General features: G+C 39.2%; 1 protein-coding gene across 1 annotated transcript; it reads right to left on the reverse strand.

The window, feature by feature from the left end:
• Positions 1-949: 949 nt before the first annotated feature.
• Positions 950-21,393, reverse strand: LOC110312629 (uncharacterized). The gene is made up of 4 exons (XM_029471113.2): positions 19,346-21,393; positions 11,722-11,813; positions 6,963-7,089; positions 950-4,245 (listed from the first exon to the last, which is right to left on the reverse strand). The coding sequence occupies exons 1-4, from the start codon at positions 19,482-19,484 to the stop codon at positions 2,567-2,569; spliced, it is 2,037 nt and encodes a 678-aa protein (XP_029326973.1). The 5' UTR covers positions 19,485-21,393; the 3' UTR covers positions 950-2,566.
• Between the last annotated feature and the right edge of the window lie 511 nt (positions 21,394-21,904).

Here is a 21,904-nt window from a genome sequence, read left to right on the forward strand (position 1 = left end):
CAAGTAGCATAAGATAGACAGACAAGGTTAGATTTAGGAATATATATCAGTTATACATAAATTATACATACATACACTCATACATATTATACACACAACAACAATGAAATGACAAGCCATGAATTTAAAAGAGAGCAGGAAAGAATATATGCAAGAATTTGGCAGTAGGAAAGGGAAATGAAGCATGATGTAGTTACACTATTATTATAAAATTTTACAGTACAAAAAAAAAAAGAACAGAAATAAAACAAATACAAGAAACCCAGACAAAAATTTTAAAAAAAAGTTTGTAAAATTATCAGTGGAATTCAGACAAGGATTCCTTTAAGCTAACATCTTTATCACCTTTAGTTTCTGGTGAATTTTTGTAGGATAGAATGTATCATCTCCCATAAGAACATCCATTTATTTACCTCTGTTTTAATATCCTATATTTTAAGGAACTTCCTCCACATTGGAAGGTTTAATCTCAGTAGAAGCTGATGTATAACCATCACTCCTGGGCACAACCTCCAAGGCCTCTCCATCTTTACCAAGGAGCACTTGCCCATCATGCTCATTGTACCTTTATTCACAGTATCTAGGCAATGGAATCAACTCCGATGTTTCTCAACTGACACATGCATAAATAAAACTGTGATACTTATGTTCAAAGGTGTATTACTCAGGTGACAATAAAATGAAACTGGGGAATCTGGAAGTAAAAGTAGATTACTAGAAATTATGATGAGTGCTGCTGCCTAGTCCCAGCAGTCAAACATCACATTTCCACTCATGTGCATCTTAGCTTCAAACTTTTGTTTTGTGTGTCCTAGTGAGACTTCATGTGGAGGTCAAGATGCTAGAAATGCACCTGTTGTAAAGGGATTCAGGGAGAGAGGGTGGATATTAGAATATAGGTGATGTGAAAATAGAGTGGGAACACTGGGTGCATAATGACTTAAACATATAGTGGAGTGATGGGGAAGAAAGGGGGCTGCTAAAGCTCCACTCAAATGAGAGATCCAGGAATAACTACATGGAAACTTACTGTTTTGCATCCCATGTAAAAAATGTAATCAAAGGGGAGAGCAGGACACATGTGCTATAAAAGAATGGGGCACTGGACAATGTGTAATGTGTTTAGCTGGAGATGAGGACAGGAAGAAAGAAGAGTGGGTGGGTTATCCAAAGTAAGGCTTTATGAAGAAGCCTTATGAAACAAAACTATCTTACAGGTTATAAAGGAAATATGATTTTAAAGCCATTGAGCAGCTGTGTCACACTTAGTTAAATAATGCTACTGCCAGATGCCAGGGCTATTAAATGGAGCTCTCTGTACCAGATATTTGTATCTGCTTAGGACTTACTCCTCAAGGAGGTCATAGAGGCACCCCAAACAAAACAGGTCATTGTCAGTTCTCTTGCATGGCCATCGTAAGCACATGGTGCTATTGATGACAACAAACACGTTGGTTTCGAGACAGACAGAGAACAATCTTGAACTTACCAGGAAACTCTCCGAACTGGCTAGCTTTTGTAGCATTACAAGGTCTAGTACAGGCTGCTGGAAGAGAAATGATGTCATGGTCTTACCCTTGAACCATGTACCCTAAAGTACCAATTCACTATCCAAGATGTGTGAACTCATACAGATGCACCTACCTCTGTGTACAGAGCATTGCGATGGACGGTGTGGCATCATCGTATCCTTAGCCTTTGAGGTATTTCTAAGTTGTATGTCAGCATTCCAGCTATCACTTGCACAGCCTATCTCATTACAGTTTGTCTCTTTCTTGATATTTGTAAGGATTAACTCTATTATGAAGATTTTGTAAGTGAATGAAAGATGAGAATTAAAACATTTTCCTTCATGATGAATTTTCTTTAATCTCTTCAATTTTAGCACTATTTTGTAAAGCATTTGTGCAATTCAAAATATCTGTGTGAGATGTAATTTCCAAAGAGACATGGGAATTATATAAAATATACTTTAACATGGTTTCTCAGAACTATGAACTTTGTGATATACACTTTAATTACATACATGTTTGCCAATTGCTTATGTTATCATATGTTATTCTTATTTACCATTTTTTTATTTTGATTTTTAATTTTTTTGAGACATGGTCTATATAATCCTGGTAGTCCTGAAACTCACTATGTAGACCAGGATAAGTATATCTTTGTTACAGTTCTTTCCAGGGATGGGAGAGAAAACTCAGTGGTTAAGAGCACTGGTTGCTCTTACAGAGAACAGGTCCAATTCCCAACATATAAATAGCTACACAGAACTAGGTGTACTGCCAACTTCAGGGGATCTGATGCTCTCTTCTGGCTTCTACCCACACCAGGCATACATGTAGTGCACAGAGAATACTTCCAGGCCTGGCAAACATACACATTAAAAAAATAAATAAGAAGCTTTTTCCACAGTTGTAATTACAGAATTTTTATGTTAATATAAACTTTTATTTATTTATTTTTTAAATGTAAACCTTAACTAGAAGCTTTCAAAAGCTTGTTATTTTTATGTTTCTATGACTTACACTGTTGTGATTTGTAAGCAGGGGACACCAAATAAATGCTATGTCACAATAGTTACAATGGTATGTTTCTCTCCAGTATGAACTCTCTGATGTCTTCTCAGATTTGAAATCTGGATAAAGGATATGTCACAGTCTTTGCATTTGTAAGGTTTCTCTCCAGTATGAATTTTCTGATGTGCTCTAAGATATGAGCATCGAGTAAAAGATTTGCCACATTCCTTACATCTGTAAGGTCTCTCTCCCGTATGAACTCTCTGATGTGTTCTAAGATGGGAGGCCTGGGTAAAGGATTTGTCACATTCCATACATCTGTAAGGTTTCTCTCCAGTATGAATTTTCTGATGTATTTGAAGAGTTGAACATTTAGTAAAAGATTTGCCACATTCCTTACATATGTAAGGTCTCTCTCCCGTATGAACTCTCTGATGTATTCTAAGATTTGAACGCTGGATAAAGGATTTGTCACATTCTCTACATTTGTAAGGTTTCTCTCCAGTATGAATTTTCTGATGTGCTCTAAGGGTTGAGCACTCAGTAAAAGATTTGTCACATTCCTTACATCTATAAGGTTTCTCACCAGTATGAACACTCTGATGCCTTCGAAGATGTGAGCACTTGGTAAAAGATTTATCACATTCCCTACATTTAAAAAGTTTCTCTCCCGTATGAATTTTTAGATGTGTTTTAAGAGTAGAATTAACAGTAAAAGATTTATCACATACCTCACATTTGTAAGGCTTTTCACCAGTATGAATTCTATAATGCCTTTTAAGATGTGATAATTCAAGAAAGGACTTACCACATTCTTTGCATTTGTAAAATTTATCTAGAGAATGAGTTTTCTGATGCCTTCTATATGATGCATAGTGGGTAAAGGATCTGTCACACTCATTGCATTTGTAGGGCTTCTCTCCAGTATGGAGTCTGCGATGGCTTCTAAGGTGTGAAAGCTGATGTAAGACTTTGCCACACTCTGGACAAGTATAGTGTTCCTCAGCACTATGGGTTTTCTGATGTCTCCTGAAACTGGAACAGTGGGCAAAGGATTTGTCACACTCCTTACATTTGTAAGGTCTCTCTCCAGTATGCAATTTCTGATGGCTTTTAAGTGCTGACAACTGAGGAAATGACTTTCCACATGCATTGCATTTGTAAGGCTTCTCCCCGGTATGAAGTCTTTGATGTGTTTTAAGATTTGTGCACTGGGTAAAGGATTTGTCACAAACACTGCACTTGTAGGGTTTCTTTCCAGTATGAATTCTCTGGTGTACAGTTAGGCTTGAAGCGGTACTGAAGCATTTCCTGCATTTCTCACATTGGTGTGGTGTCTCTCCAATGTCGATTGTTTGTTGCATGAGACTGTACACAGAGCTGAAATCATCATCATATTCTCTCTGACTTTGCAGTTTGTTTGCAGCATCGAGTCTCTGATCTTCACTAAGGTTGGAAGACAAACTTAAAGATTTCTCACAGTCTTCAGATTTGCAAAGTTCTTCTCCAGTGTGTGTGCTTTTATGTCGATCTGGATTTAACAAGTCAACAGAGCCATCCCTGTCCTTACAGCATCTGTAGTTATTAGAGGTTTCTGTAGTGTCACGTTTTATATAAAGTGCACAGTTGGAGGGTTCATGAAGCATTTCACCAAGCTCATTACACTGACAAGACTCCTTTTCAGTCTTCACATGTTGATGGACAGTATCACTTATGCAGTAGTTCTCTGAAAATAAGTACAATTCAGATTAATAGGAATTGTCTCCAGATGACACTTGATAAATGACTATTTCTGTAAGTTCTCTATTAAAATAAGTCAACCTGCAACTATTTAAAATAGATCTCCCAGTAGCTGACACTTTTAATTCACTGTAGCTGTATGGATCATCACAAAAACAGCATGTCAGCCTTCAGTGTCAGTGATTTCTAATAGAAATCTCATCTTTACTAAAAATGTCTAACTTGGTACAAGATGGAACAAACAATTCTAAGTATGTAATTAGCTTTGGGATGGAGCTCACTCAGTAATTATATTTAGAATACATCTCTATCTTTTTTTTTTTTTCAGAAATAGATTACGACTTTAATCCAATCCCAGGTCAACAGTGTTTGTAATGTATGGCAATGAAGATTACTGTTCGGACGACCCATTTCCTTTTAAGATAAAGGTGTACCGAAAATCACGAAAGGGTCTGTTGCTTTTCTTTAAAAGAAAAAAAACAAAAGGTGTTAGATTCTTTAAAAATAATGGATGTCAAGCAAGTATTTTGCCAGATATCCAAAGCTCTAGATCATTTGAGGCAGGGTTTTCACAAGCAGCTATTGCTCATATCTTTTCCTCCATTGTCTAAGCTCCACACATGTTTCTTAACTTTCCTTATATGGTTATTCTGAGGCCTAATCTGTACCAACTCTTAAGATTGTTTTCTAAAAGGATGTCTCTGCATCCTCCACTGGAATGAAAATCAAACATGAAGACATACAAGCAAGTTAGGCGATTACAGAATAACCCTACTTCATGGACTCACATTAGACTTATAATTTGTAAAAGTAATTCTAACCTGATGGCTGCAGTCAAGAAAAAAATGCACATTGTACTAGTATTAAGTTCCAACACAGGTCTACAGGTCTAATAAGTCACAACAACTTCTAAGAGTTACAACAGGCGGGATGCATCTTGAGGACAGGAGACTGTAGTAAGTGCAAGGATCGGGAATCCTTTCAAGTAGGATTGGATACAGCAAAGGCAGTTTCAGCTCTTGCTTTCTCTTTCACTTGAATCCTTCACTGTTGTCCTGCCCATTTACTTGCCCTCCCTGGTTTTGGCTACTACAATTATCAGTCTTCCAGGGCAACCTCATTTGCTCCACGCAGGTGACCAGGCCTACTCTGCACTCAATAATCCATGTTTTCTGTGAGGAAACCTATGACCAATGCTAGAATTTTTAGAAACAATACAGATGTGTGAGACAGCGCTGTACTCAGTACATGAGAAGAACACAAAATAGAGGAATCTAGGAATGAATTCCCAAGTACTATTTCCAGTCAGCATCTCCAGCATATTCTGGGAGAATTTTAAGTTTGCACATCTTAAGTTTTCCTTATAATTAAAACAGTGTGAACTGCAATGATGTCTTTGGAGCTTTAAGACATGGGTGGAAATAGTATATGCTACTGAATTTCTGAGTACATACTGAAACCAAAATTAAGGGTGCATGGCACCTCTAAAATGAAAAATAAAAATAAAAATACTATGAAAATGTTCTTTTTTTCTCCTTAACATTTTTTTTACTGACTCTTTGTCAATTTCACATCATGAACCTTAATTCCACTGATATCCCAGTCTTTCCACCTTTGTAATCTACCCCTAAAAAGAAAAGAAAAAATGTAAATTTAAATTTAAAAAATTCTCTTTAACCCTTATGGAAAACTATGTGCCCTTGTATCAACTGCTATCTTCTCTCACTGCTGTGCATGTACAAGTCCACTCTTCCAACACATATTTGTCATAGTGACATTGGAAGCTGTGGTTTGTCACACTGTATACCCTTTTACCCAAACATTTTTAACTAGAAATGTTTGTTGCAATGAGTCATTAGCTCATTCCTGGCCTTTGGCTTCTCCAATGCCACCAATACTAGACCCTAACCTAGGCTGCTCTTGGATATACTGTTGTTGCATAACATATAACGTGTTATGGAGATCCCTGCAGCTTTGGTTCACCAGGACTGGCCTCTTTGTGTGCTCCAACAGTTCATAGATGGTATACATGTTGGGGTGGGTTAACTCAAAGTCCTGGAACTGAGCCTTGGTGGTAGTTGAGTTGGCCTGCCTACCACATTTACTGCACCCATGCCAACAGTGTTAGCTCTCCAGTGCAGCCTAAGCAACAGATGGGGTCAGCTTCCCCATGCTCAAGTCACAGCCTGCTCTACCATGTGGTAGCTGATGAGGGGTAGGGCCAGCTCAGGGAGTCCCTCAGTCATCAACATGGACTCAGGCAGCAACCAAACAACAGACATCCACATGGCCTTTGGTGGTAACATGGGCCACAGACATCCACGTAGACCCCTGCTGCTAATAGGGACATGGACCCAACATGGTCATGGATGAAAACATAGGCTGGATATCAATATGGCCTTAGGTGGCAGTGTAGGCCTCTCACATGTGGCTGTTCCTTACTATGGTCTTATCTCAACTTCCACTGCTTCTTCATAATGCACAAACCACTATGGTTCTCTTTGTCCCAGTCTCTCTACCACATACTTGCTCATACTAGTGGTGTCCTTTGGCTGTCTGCTAGCAGACATCTTGGTAAAATTCTTTTTTACTACCAAACTAGTCTTCTGGTTTTTCCATGACAGCTTAATAGAAAGTTTACAACCTATAAAGTCAGTACTTACAAAGAATGAGTTAGGAATTGTACAAGAAGAATATTCTCACCCACAGAGACCAGGTTAGTGTAATTCTCCAACATCACATCAATGTACAGAGCCCTCTGAGCAGAGTCCAGGCATTCCCACTCCTCCTGGGGGAAGTCCACAGCCACATCCCCAAATGTCAACAGACGCTGAAAAAAATTATATTTTGATTTGGGGTTACAGGATACTTTTTGTTGTTACTTATATCCAGGATACTTTTCTGGATATGAGGAGATGGCCTGTTGATGAGTGAAGACCATTATCATCACACTTCATCAGAAAAGAAAAAAAAAAAGAAGATAACTTGTAATATAGTCTCATTCTATAATGAATTTTTAAAAAGATTTATTTATTATGTACACAGAGTTCTGCCTGCATATAGGCCTGTACACCAGAAGAGGGAGTCAGATCTAATTATAGATGGTTTTGAGCCACCATGTCATTGCTGAGAATTGAACTCAGACTTGTAGAAGAGCAATCAGTGCTCTAAACCTTGGCTCCAGCCTATAATGAATTTTCCAACTGTGAAAACAGGATGACACAATAGTTTAACAAGCAATCTACATGAAACAAGATTCACATTTAAGGTCTGAACATGGTTCTCTATCTGTTATGTACACAGTATACATATCTCAGCAGAACAATTTGTGATGAGGACAAGTGCTTTTTAATGCTTTGACTGAAGATGATCCTAAAATATAGACAATGAGTCAATCTTGTCTGTACCAGGTCTTACATAACGCTATTCTAACAGGCTCAAGTATGATTTTTAAACTCTAGGTATAATGCCACATCATTAAATAGCAAAGGGGTATGGAAGGCAGAACGCATGACTGACTTTTTTGGCAAAGAGTTTTTTTTTCCATAGTAGCAAGGATTGGAATGACACTACATACTGACATCTTTCTTTTTTTTTTTAACTGTACCATATTAAAAAAAAAGCAGTAGTTTGCTCAATTAATGTTTTAAGAATATGTAGGCCACTAATATGAAGAAGGAAATTTCTGTATCAGCAACATTTAATATAATCTAAACTTTTCCTAAGAAAATACAAGCGCCACCATAGATAAATAACAGTTTCAGTACAATGCAGCTGCAGGGTAGGCATGGAGAGTTGACTTTCAAACAAAGTATTTAGAGCAAGGCCATCATGAGGGATAGTCTCTCTGCATCAAATGTAACTGCTTATGCACATGTCAGTCAATGCCCACAAGACATCTGTATGGATGCATTCCACATAATTCTACACAATGAGTCCAAGCCCAAGTTCTCTGCACAGTGGCAAAAAAAAAAAAAAAAAAAAAAAAAGAAAGAAAGAAAAATAAAAATACTGATCTCTCTGCTTTGGGAAATTACCCCTGAGCTTCTTAACCAAGTGAGTGATTCTCCTGAGACAAACAGATTATCAAGTGCCAACAAACACATGGACACATCACCACCATCATGATATTAAACCCCAAAGAGAAATACAAGTAGACTACTATCTCAGTCTATACTCAAGAACGAAGCTTCATGGCACAATTAAGCCACATATGCCTGTCATTTTCAGCACTCTACAGTGTGCTTAAATCATTACTAGTAGGATCCAAGTTTATTTATGATTAAGAATCAAGATGCCCCAGTACAGGGAAATGCTGGGCCAGGAAGTAGGAGTGGGTAGGTTGGGGAGCAGGGCAGGGGGGCGGGTAATAGGGGGCTTTGGGGATAGCATTTGAAATGTAAATGAAGAAAATATCTTTAAAAAAAAAGAATCAGGATGTCTCTTTTAATTCCACATGTTGCTCATACATTGTAACAACTATTCCATGTGTTCCAATATGCATGTTTAGGACCACGATTCAAGGAAATATGACAGATCCCATAAATAAAACCTGCACAGCACAAGCTCTCACTCCATCCATTACACCAAATTGATATCAGCATACTTTTTTGTTAATGTGTCAAAGTCTTTTAAAATTACAAGTTCATATAGAATACTTGTCCTGAAAAATAAAAAATCTTGGGAGAAAGAATAGAGAAAAGTTCTATACGTGTAGATTTTGGGTATTATACTGTATAGTTGTAGACATAAAGACAGCCTGGTGCAGTCTTAAAATAAGAAAGGAGTATGACAAAATAGAATAAAGGGCCCAAAACTAAAATTACAAATGTATGCCTATTTTAAAAATCTCAAAAATATGGTTCTCTCAACAAATTGTGCTGCCAAAACTAGATCAAGTAGTAGAATAAAATTAAATTCTTATTTTCCATTTTGTACAAAAATCCATTCAAAGTGGAAAACCAGACACACAAGAAAGAAGCCGAGAAAATATAGGGATTACACATCAGGATATTGGGACAGAAAAGAACTTGTTGAATAGAAAGAAAACAAACAGCACAGGAAGTAACCCCAAGTATCAACAGAGGGCAGGGCCTGAATATAAAGTTTCTGTCCGTCAAAGGAAATAAGCAGAAGATCAGAAAGGTACCCACAATGTGGGATAAAATTTGTAATGGCATCATTGTGGACAGGTGCTTTTTTTCTTTTTCTTTTCTTTTTTTTTCTTTTCTTTTTTTTTCTTTTTTCTTTTTTTCTCCAGAGCTGAGGCCTTATGTTTCCTAGGCAAGCGCTCTACCACTGAGCTGAATCCCCAACCCATGGACAGGTGCTTATATCTAGAATTTACAAAGAATACAGAGATAAACTCCAAGAAAATAAAACTGCCAATGATCAAATAGGCAAATATACTAAATAGACACTTTGAGTAGATAGGAACACGAATTGCCAACAAACATGGAGAAGGTGTTTAGGATTCCAAAAATGCTATCAAGGGAATAAAATTTAAACCACTCTGAAATAGTGGCTCACCCCAGGCAGAAGGGCTGCCTGTCATCTACTCTGACAACAAATGTTAGCGAGAATGTGGAGAAAATGGAAGCCCTATTCACTATTGGTGTGTGGGGTGTGTGTGTGTGTGTGTGTGTATGCCATTATAAAAATTAGTTTAGAGATCATTTAAAAAAATAAAGCTACAACTAATCTATAATTCAGCTCTTTCCTTCTTGGTAGCATCCTGGAAAACTCTACACCACACAAAAGAGATATTTCTATACCTATGGGTTGCTGCTTACTCACCATAGAAAAGTATTGGAATCAACCTAATTGTCAACAGATAAATGGATAATGAAAATGTTATAAAATGAAATACTATTCAGATGAAGAGAAAAATGTAATAATTTGCAAGAAATGAAACAGATGGACTCAGAATGTGTAATATTAAGTGAGGACATACTGGTAAGAAAGAAGAGATGACATTTTCCCTCATATGCAGAATCTAGCTTATAATATGTGTAGGCTTCAATTTTTCAAAACTTACTAAGGGTTATTAAATGCTTCAACCTCCCTTCTAGCACACTACCCACCAGAGGAAGCAAACAAGAAAGATTAATAGAAAGCAGGGGTTGTGGACATGTTTAGAAATAGTTCTCTGGGGCTATTCCAATCCTTATTGTCAGCAGTCCAGTCCACTAGCAAAACACCAACAATAATCAGCAGCAGCCATCCAGTCCCCTCACAAGCACCACTCACAAATCAGCAACTGCAGTTAAATACAGAAGAAACAGCAAGGCTCTGCTAATCTCTGACAATTGGCCTGAGACCACGGATGCCACAAGAAGCTGCTGGAATATCACAAGTTGTTTGGCCAGTTATTCTCTACAAAGTCACAACGAACATAGATAAGCAATGTGATACAAGGCAAACCAATATAGGAACATCATCAGCAAAGACCAGTGAGGCTGAGTAAGGCAAACCAAGGCCAGAGCCTCCTCTCACTGTCTGTGGGGTCATATTTATATTCTTTCTAAACATCACACATCCTCTCATGCATCTGCTTCACCAAAACATTCTCTCACCTGTGTCTGCTTTTATTATTATTATTATTATTATTATTATTATTATTATTATTATTATTATTTTGGTGTTTTTGAGTTAGGGTTTCTCTGTGTAGCCCTGGCTGTCCTGGAACTACTCTGTAGACCAGGCTGGCCTCGAACTCAGAAATCCACCTGCCTCTGCCTCCCGAGTGCTGGGATTAAAGGAGTGTGCCACTACCACCTGGCTTCCTGTGCCTGCTTTAGGAAAACATCCTTAGTGTCTGCTTCAGTAAAATATCCTCTCACCTACGTGCTTAAGTGAAACATTCTTTCACATGTCTGCTTCAACATTCTTTCATGTGTGTCTGCTTCTGTAAAACAACCTTTCACCCATCTGCATCAGCAAAACATCATATGATATAACTGAGTTTCCAAAGAAACCAGAAATTTCCACTTCTGATATGTATAGATGGAAACAATGCACATGTGGGTACTGTAGAACACAGAGAAAAGAGAACTTGAAAGGTTAAATATGAGGTTGAGTTAGTACTGAATGCAGGTAACAGTCACCAGTTATGAGAAAGGATAAAAAGGACATAAAAAGATATAGAATTTTCTAGTTCTAATTCTGACACAGGTATTTTGTTTTTTGGTGGTGGGTCAGTTCATAAAGATATATTTGATTGTGAAAACATAAAATCACATCTGAGGCTCCAGAGCTTCTGTTACCAAAGAATACTGTAACTGCAAAAAAGTGCATTGACTTGACGAGTCTCTGAGTTCGGTGAATTGCAATGTGATTTTCTTTATCTGTTTGTAACAATTTTCAGAATAAAAATTTTAAAATTTTCAGAAGCAGAAAATTAAAGGCTTACAATGTATCAGACTACAACATTTTTAGAAATAGAGTAGACATGGCCACTGACCTGTGACATGATTAATGGAGAATCAGCCATTTCTTTCTGTGTCTCTTCTTTGATTTTCTCTTTGAAGAACAATGAATAGCTGGCTTGTGGTCCTTTAATATCAAGAGGTCAAACAGGAAAAGTAAAATTAATACTGAATGTGGATAAAGAAAATGTGAAAACAACCAAGTAACAGAATTCTATCTGTGTCTGGTCAGTGATTCCAAAGCCAAGAGAGCATGGAAAGACATTTAAACTGTGGAGAGAAAATCACCATCAACCATATTGTAGCACTCAGAAAAATACTCTTGGGCTGGTGAGATGGCTTAGCGGGTAAGAGTACTGACTGCTCTTCCAAAGGTCCTGAGTTCAAATCCCAGCAACCACATGGTGGCTCACAACCACCCGTCTAATGCCCTCTTCTGGTGTGTCTAAAGACAGCTGCAGTGTACTTATTTATAATAATAAATAAATCTTTAAAGAAAAATACTCTTTTGAAATTGATGGTGAGTTAAGTGCATTTGAAGTGAGTCACAAATTAACACAATTCGTATTACAAAAGCAACATAGCACATAATAAATTAGAGGTAAAACATGCAGGAGAATTGAAGGAATTATCTATCAGAACATGGGAAATAATACATTACATGCAAAAAATAGATAAATACAGGAAACTGGGAATGTTCAAGACAGCAAACCACTCTTTCACACAGTAAAGATAGAAGAATAATACAAATAATCCAGCCATCAACAACATAAAAAACAAAATCATAGGGAATAAGCACACTATGAACAAAAACAGGTGCCTACTCTAGAAATCACATGGCTGTTCCACTCGTTGGCATATGCTCAAAGGACTCGACATCCTACTCTACAAATACATGTCAAATACTACTATATTCATAACAGGGACAAAATGGAAAAAATGTAAATGTCCTTGAACTGACAAATTACAATGTACATATAAACTATGGAATATTATTTAGCTGTATAGAAAATTGAAATCATATTTGCAGGTAAATGGATGGGCCTAGAAAAGATCATACTGAGTAGAGTAATCCAGACCCAGAAAGACAGACTCTGAATGTTCACCCTCAAATGAAGGTCCTAGCTCCAACTCTTCAGATGTGAATTCACAACCTGGAGTAGCGCAGTAACCAGAAAAGTAAAAACAGACCACGTTGAAATGTAGAGGAGTGACAGACAGTCAATAACAGAGAACGAGTGATCTTAAGGGTAAAACTGAAAATGTATTAGGGGTCTTTTGGACAGATATAACTTTAGGAGGACAGTAAAATAACAGTAAAGATTTCTAAACAGTCATAAGGCACCATAATATTATCCATCTACTACAAAATGCCTACCATACATATAAGACTGTGAATGCATATACATTTGGAGTGTGAAGGAAAACTTCCCATAGGGCTGATAATGCTCCCTATAAGAGCCATATACTTTCTAACAAAACCACCAACTAGAAGCTTGCTTTGAAGTTGCTGTCACAGCTGTCCAAGAGACTCCCAAAACATTACACACACTATTGCTATTGTCCATGGTCATCTCCCAGACATAGAAGATGAGTTACTATTGTTGAGAAGCCATACACTTTGGACATAGATCCCAGGAGGATTCAAGAGATGGATCTGACACTAAAACCTCCTCTCTAGGGACTAGCTTACTTGGTAATGAATGCAACATGCAAGCTTACCAAAGAGGGAGCTAACCTGCAATCCTATTCACATAAATAATGCTTAACTGGCAGCAAGATAGATGGCTCAGTGGTTATGAGTTCCCATTGTTCTTGAAGAGACCTGGGTTACACTCCTAGAACCCAATGTGTGGCTTCCAACTCTTCATAACTCCAATACTAAGATACACATGATTTACAGTCGTACTTGTAGGCAAAAATATGCAAAAAATATATGAATCTAACTTTAAAGAAACTGAATAGCAGATAAATGTTAGTAAGATGATGGAGAGAATAAAAACTCTGTAAATGGAATATCTTGGTTTCTCCATCTATGGTAATTGAGAGTTTTGCTGAGTATAGTAGCCTGGACTGGCATTTGTGTTCTCTTAGGGTCTTGGCATTTGTGTTCTCTTAGGGTCTGTATGACATCTGCCCAGAATTGTCTGGCTTTCATACTCTCTGGTGAGAAGTCTGGTGTAATTCCAATAGGTCCGCCTTTATATGTTACTTGACCCTTTTCCCTTACTGCTTTTACTATTCTTTGTTTTATGAATTTGGTGCTTTGATTATTATGTGATGGGAGGAATTTCTTTTCTGGTCCAATCTATTTGGTGTTCTGTAGGCTTTCTTGTATTTTCATGGGCATCTCTTTTTTTGGGTTAGGGAAGTTTTCTTCTATAACTTTGTTGAAGATATTTACTGGCCTTTTAAGTTGGGAATCTTCACTCTCGTTTATACCATTATCTGTGGGGAATTGCAGGCTGGTATCCAGTCGAGCTGAGGTCTGAACCCCGATGGTCATAATTCACCTACATGACAAGGTAGGCCCTCCCTCATGCTCCTGGAACTCTGGCCCCTGCCTAAGTTACTGCCCACCACAGCCCCCACAAGAGAAGCATGGTCAGTAGTCATGAAAGCAATGGCCCAAGCTTCTGACCTTCAGGCTAAACTCCTCCCCAGTTACCTAGCAACAGTAAAGACCATAAAAAGGGGTGCTCAGCCCCCACCTCGCTTTCTTACTCTTCCGCTCTTACATCTTACCCCTTACTCTTACCCTCTCTCTTCCCTCTTTTTGTCTTCTCTCTCTCTTCTTCCCTTTCTCTTTGTCCTCTCCTTTCTTCTTCCCTCCCCTCCCTTCCCCTCCCCTCCCTTCCCCTCCCCTCCTCTCCCCTCCCTTCCCCTCCTCTACTCTCCCCTCCCCTTTGAAGAATCTAGTGGCTCTCTCTCTCTCTCTTCCTACCTTCTCTCTTTCCCCCTGCATTTCTATAATAAAGCTCTTAAACCATAGACAGTCTCTGCTCCTTCAAGGCCCGCTGCACACTCTGGTCGGTGTTGGGAACTTCTTCCCCCATTCCCTCTCTCCCACAACCCTGGGGCTCTAGCAAGGTAGCTCTGGGGGGGGGGGTCCCCGGTCGGGGGCTGCCCCTTTCTCACTCCCCCCCCCCCACCGCGTGGGTCAGGCATGCTCACCGGGGGCCGAGTGGAAAAGCTCCTGGCAGTCTCCCCAAGTCCACTTGCCCAGAGTACAGGAACTCTGACTGGACGTGGCATATTTTTCCTCCCAACTTTTCCACAGCCCCCCTCCCCCCACTTTATTTTGTTCCCAACAATGATCCTTAGGTTTCATCTTCTCATTGTGTCATGGATTTCCTGGATGTTTTGGGTTAGAAGCATTTTTCATTTTCTTTGACTAATGTGCCAATGTTTTCTATGGTAGCTTTTGCACCTAAGATTCTCTCTTCTGTCTCTTGTATTCTGTTGATGATGCTTGCATCTATGACTCCTGATCTCTTTCCTAGGTTTTCTAATTCCAGGGTTGTCTCCCTTTGTGATTTCTTTATTGTTTCCATTTCCAGTTTTATAACCTGGATGGTTTTGTTCAATTACTTCACCTGTTTAGTTGTGTTGTCCTGTAATTCTTTAAGGGATTTTTGTGTTTCCTCTTTAAGGGCTTCTAGCTGTTTACCTGTGTTCTCCTGTATTTCTTTAAGGGAGCTGTTTATATCCTTCTTAAAGTCCTCTATCATCATCATGAGATGTAATTTTAAAACAGAGTCTTGCTTTTCTGGTTTGTTGGGGGTAGCCAGGGCTTGCTGGGGTAGGAGAACTGGGTTCTAATGATGCCAAGTTGCCTTGGTTTCTGATGCTTATGTTATGCCTTTGTATGTTACTTGACAATTACTACATAGCAATAGTAATGAAAGTGGCATGGTATTGGTATAAAAATAGACTGGATGATCAATGGAATCTAATTAAGGACCCAAAAATAAATCCACATACCTATGGAAACTTAATTTTTGACAAAGAAACCAAAACCATATGTCATAGTTAGGGTTGTACTGCTGTGAACAGATACCCTGACCAAGGCAACTCTTATAAAGGATAACAAACAATTGGGGCTGGCTTACAGGTTCAAAGGTTCTGTCCACTATCATGAAGTTGGGAGCATGTCAGGATCCAGGCAGGCATGGTGCAGGAGTAGCTGAGAGTTCTACATCTTCGTCTGAAGGCTACTAGGAAAAGACTGGCTTTTAGGCAGCTAGTACAAGGGTCTTAAACACTCACAGTGACACATTTCCTCAAACAAGGCCATACCTCCTAATAGTGCCACTCCTGGGCTAAGCATATTCATTCTAATCCCTACCCCTGTAGGCTTGTTCAAACACTTGAGTCTGTGGGGGCCTTACCTAGCTATAGCATAATAAAAAATACATTTAGTCCAACTTCCAAAGTGCCCACTGTCTATAGCCTCAACAACATAAGAAGTTCAGTCTCTTCTGAGATTCATTCAATCACTTAACTGTAATCCTCAAAGCAAGACAGAAAAATATCTTGGCAAACTCCAAACTCTACATCACTATCTAATGTCAAAGCCCTCTGCAGTTCTCCAACTTCTTTTTTATCTTTGTTGATTGCATCAAACTTCTTTCTCCTGGACTGGTTACACTCCCTCCTAGCAGCTTTCCTTTGCAGATAACTCAATGCTTTGGTAACCTGAACATCTTGGGGTATCCAAGGCAATTTCAACCTCACAGTTTCTTGTTTCAGTGTTTGGGATCCACACATGATCTTCTGGACTCCTGTAAAGAGGAGCTGGTTCACATCTCCAGCTCTGCCCTCTGTAGCACTATTGACTCTGGTTGACTCTACTCCACTGCTGCTGCTGTTCTTGGTACTGATATCTCCAACACACTGGGGTCTTCTGCTACAATTAGGCTTCACCAATAGACTCTCATAGACTCTTCATGATGTGAAGCCTCAACTTCTTTACATGATCCCTTCAGTCTAGGATTGTAAACTGCAACTGAGGCTGCATCTTCACTAATGGCCTTCCTTGGCCTTTCACTGTGCCAAATCTCAGCTGCTCTGTTTGACCCCTTCATACCTTCAAAACCAGTACCACCTGAGTGATTCTCACACATTACCAAGTTCAGCTGCAGCATGAGGTACATTTTGGCTATCTCTGGAACACAGCTTCTTGGTTCTCTCAGAAAACATTTTTCAGAGATTTTCACCTCAGGGAGGCTGGTCTATTCTTTTTTGTTTGTTTGTTTGTTTTGTTTTGTTTTGTTTTGTTTGTTTTTTCGAGATGCCAGGATGGTGCAGGAGGAGGCTGAGAGTTCTATATCTTCATTTGAAGGCTGCTAGGAGATAACTGGCTTCCAGCCAGCTAATTCAAGGGTCTTAAAACCCACACCCAAGGAGACACACTTCCTCCAACAAGGCCACACCTATACTAACAAGGCTATACCTAATTGTACCTATTCCTGGGCCAACCATAGTCGAATGACCGGAAACTTGATGTACGATGGGGTAGTGATAGTCCCCCTTATGAGAGGAGAAAGGGAGGAGAGGATGGGGGAAGGAGTATCACCTGTATGAGGGGGTACTTGGTGGAGGGGGGCTAATATTGGTTGTAAAGTAAATAAATTAATTAATTTTTAAAAAGAATGGGGTATATTATTGTGTAATTTGCTGTATATGTGAAAGTGATTTATATCTTCATTTCAAATAGCATTATATTTAAACTTCCCACAAAAACCTTCAGAGAATTAGAAAAGAGAAACCCTGAATTTATATTGATCCAAAAATTTCCTGGGTACAGAACAACCCCAGGGAATTGTTGAAATGCTTTAGTTATCCCAGTGTGGTTACAGATCAGCCCAATGGAGTGGAGCAGCAGACCTTGTACCTGCCCAATAGCAATGACCATGTGACTAAAACCAAAATCCCTCAAGCATGGGTTGCAGACTAGACAGCCTCTTCAAACAGTGGCACTGGAAAAATTATCTATTCATTTATAAAAACATGAACCTGGGTTTAAGTCTCTCTTAGAATCACAGACCTTCATGTATGATCTGAAACAGTGAATATTGCAGAGTAACAAAAAGGGGGAAACACTTGATATAAGAACAGCGACTAACAAACAGTATTGTGTAAAATGAAAAACATCCAGGGAAATAACAATAACTAAAAGTATAAAGAGACAGAATACACTGTAGATGCACTCATTAGCTACCTATTTACAGAACAATGAATAAGAATCCAGAATCAATCAAAACATTAGAAAGGAAGCAAATGATAATATAACCATTAAATAAGCAAATGAATTGAACCCTCCATGCTCAACAGCAGCTGAAGTAGCCAATATGTACCTATTAAAAAGCTCTACATCGGCTGGGTGTGGTGGCGCACACCTTTGATCCCAGCACTCGGGAGGCAGAGGTAGGCAGATTTCTGAGTTTGAGGCCAGCCTGGTCTACAAAGTGAGTTCCAGGACAGCCAGGGCTATACAGAGAAACCCTGTCTCGAAAAACCAAAAAAAAAAAACCCCAAAAAAACAAAAAACTCTACATTACAGGCCATAAGATCCTATAAATTTAATATATATAGATTCCAATTCTGTCTAGTCAGTGTCCACACTCCTGTTCCTAAACAATAACAAATGTATCTTTTCAGCAATTTCTTGAAATGTAAATGGATAACATTTCCTAAGCTAAAGATATAAACAGTATTCAAAAAAATTGAAAGCGGAAATTAAAATATATTTTTTCTACCAAAAAATCCATTTCATATCTAAAGATACAAGATACTGAGCAACTATATATATATATATATATATACACATTTTTTTTCCAAGACAGCATTTTTCTGTGTAGCCATGGCTGTCCCGGAACTTATTTTGTAGATGAGGCTGGCCTAGAACTCATTGAGATCTGCCTGCCTCTTCCACAAAAGTGCTAGGATTAAAGGCCTGCACTACCACAATCTGGCCTACAAAACCAATTCCTATTAAAACTAATTCCTATTAAAAACTCTATTTTCATATTTTACTGAAAATAAGCCTACAGTACCAAGGAACAGTAAAGAGCTAGAAAGAAATATCTCACCTAGAGGTTATCTCAAAGTATATTAAAAATACAGCAATGGAAACCACTTAGAGCTGCCAGGACAACAGACAATAGGAAATGTCCATAGGAAGACAGAACAGACACAGCTTAATAGTCTGTAAATAATCTCTTGATTCTTATCAAAAATAATCTCTTGATTCTTACTAAACCTCAGTTGGCATTATCTTCAGAATGAAGAAAATGTAAAGAATGCGCTAGAATACTAAAAGCTCAGAAATTCTTAAAACAATAAATAAACCTAGAGGCATTAGTTTTCATCATTCTATAATATATTGAAAACACTGAGATGAGAACTATTTAATATTGGTATGTAGACATGATCAGTGATGTACATGGGATAAGGACAGCATTATTCACACGCACAGTCAAATAAATTTTTATTTCCCTTCTAGTATCAGTTCTTCTGTAGAAAGTCTTCTCACTTCTAAAATAGGATAATCCTGAATTATTTCTAGTGAAACGGAATGTGGCAAAACTAATTTCATGGCCAACTTTCACATTCACTTGAATCCCTTGCCATCACTTCACCAATCCTCCAACAAACCTGGATCCTTAGCTATTGTCTCCTGTCTCTCCATCTTCCAGGTCTCTTTGTTCTGCTCCACAGGTGAGCTGGTCTGGGTAATCAGTGAGCCCTGCACATGAGAAAGAGATTCCTCAGAAAGCACCTGGATTTCTAACATGTGCTCAGATGGTTACGAGAAATCAAATTGAGGATTCTACAGTGAACCCTTCTCACTGTCACTTAGTGTTGGAGTACTGAAAATATTTAAAAAGTATTTTCAGTTACCACAACTTGAACCACACATTCAATCACAGCCCAGTTTAATCTCAGAGGCAGAAATGGAACTGAATAACTGGGATGAGAATATTATATACTAGTGAGGTTCTAAATTTATCCTGGACTAAAAATGATGGAAGCCTTATACTCACAAAGGAACAACCCAAAGAAGAGAAAGCATTTCCTGAAATCTGTCTTTGTTCCTGTGAGGATTTCACCTTACTCAGTAGAATGTGAGACTCATCCACACAAATCTCACATACCTGGAGTCTAATTTGCCAAGAACCCTAAGGAGGAGCAAAGGAGACAGCAAGAAAACTATTCGCACCCACAGAAATCAGAGAGTTCCAATTCTGCAACATGCAGTCTGTACAGAGCCCTCTGAGCAGAGAACAGGCATTGCCCCTCCTCCTGGGAGAAGTCCACAGTCACACCACTCATTGTCAACAGACCACAAAATAAAAGACAACAGTTTGAACATTCCTGCTGGTGCACAACTTTAATGTGAGCACTGAGGAGATAGAGGTGGGTGGAAATCTGTGAATTCCAGTCCAGCCTGGTCCACATGGTGACTTTTCCATAACAGTTTAGTCATGTGTCCATGGGCAGAATGCTTTTCTTGAACCACTAACAAAACAAGATTGCAGATATTTTTCTGATGTAGATGAGTTATCATAATTATTCACAAGATTATTTCTAATATTGTCATATACTATAATTAATGCCTTTTAATTTTGTTTCATTCTCTCTGTCTCTCTTTCTTTTTGCTGCAAAACTGGGTTTCTCTGTTCAGCCTTGGGTTTCCTTAAACTCATTCTGTAGACCAGGCTGGCAAAGAACTCCAAGATCTACCTGCCCCTGCCTCTGGAGTGTTGGGAATAAAGGTGTGTACCACCACCAAATGCTAGTTTATAATGCCCTGTCTAACTGTGAAAATCCTGTGGCCTGATTCCCTCAAACAGCATACTGTGATTTTCCAGGCTCTAATTTGCAACATTAAGAACTCAGAAGAAGACATTTTTTTTTTGTCTGACTTGCTTGCCTTCCTTACTTTTTTTTCTCTCTCCTTCCTATCCATCCTTCCTTCTTCCTTCCCCTTGTTTTTCTTGTTGTTGTATTTATATTTAAGTTTTTGGAGACAGGGTCTCACAATGTAGCTGTGGTAGTCCTGGAACTCACGATGTAGACCAGGTTGGCCTACAAACTCAGTGAGATCCACCTGCCTTTGTCTCCTGACTGCTGAAATAAAAGATGAGTGTCACCAAGCCTGGCAGTACCCTTTTCACAATGCTATATTTACATCACAGAGTGCACACACGGAGTTTTAGATGAAAAATTAATGGTGGATAAAACGTTGACATTTAAAAGTTAATGTTTACATCCATACCTGTGGGACTCACAACAAATTGTACTCTCAATTAAATTTGCAGGGGTTCCTTTCATGACTAATATCTAGAAGCTTTCAGGGAATCATAGACCCTAGGTCCATATGCCACTCTCTTGAATAAGGAAGTGGCAGCACACGGAAGTTAGTATGGATAATCGTAAATCTCAAGAGCTTTGTCTTTTCCACCATAGCAAAGAGAGCCGCGTTTGCAAATATCAACTGATAAATTTAAATGTTCTACTAGGTTATTCGTAGGAGAATATCTAGAGGCTAGAAGATCAATTAAAAATAGCACTATTCAGTCAATATTACTAAAAAATGTATCGACGAGGGTAAGACATCCACAGCAGTTTTGAGGGCTGTCATCTTTATGAGTTGCGGAGACACTGATCATGCTCCACTCCCGCCCGTTCTGTAGCCCTGCAGCTCCTCTGACCTGGGAGGTTCCAGAGCCGCCAGGCTGCTGTTCCCGCCGCGGCGCTGCTGACTCTCCCAGGACGCCCCGCCTGGCACCTGTGGCTTAGGGGGGTTCACGGGTCCCGCGAGACCCCGGTCGTGTGCTCTGCAGGCAAGACTGCTCCACGCGACTCCACACAGTGCAGACCCTAGGCCGGAAACGGGTTCTTGACACTTCAGGCTCTGACTCTTTAGCCTCAATTTCTTAGGCTCACACACAATTACATCTCAGTATCCCTGCTGGTCACTCCTCTAAACTCGCCCACTCCACACCCTTCCTCTACACCCAGCCAATGTGTAACATCCTCCCATCCTCTGCTTCCGGGTGAGTGGCTCCGCCCCACGGAAATCAGTCCCTCCCACTCGGTCTCAGGCTTCCTCCCACGCAGATCCAGCTGTAAGGCTGACCTGGTCTTGATCTGCACGGTTTTCCCACCTGCTTGTTGTGAGCCTGGACCAGAACTGGATCTGATATGACG

Source organism: Mus caroli, unplaced genomic scaffold (genome assembly GCF_978045245.1).
Source record: "Mus caroli unplaced genomic scaffold, Mus_caroli_1 scaffold_18, whole genome shotgun sequence".
NCBI lineage: Eukaryota > Metazoa > Chordata > Mammalia > Rodentia > Muridae > Mus > Mus caroli.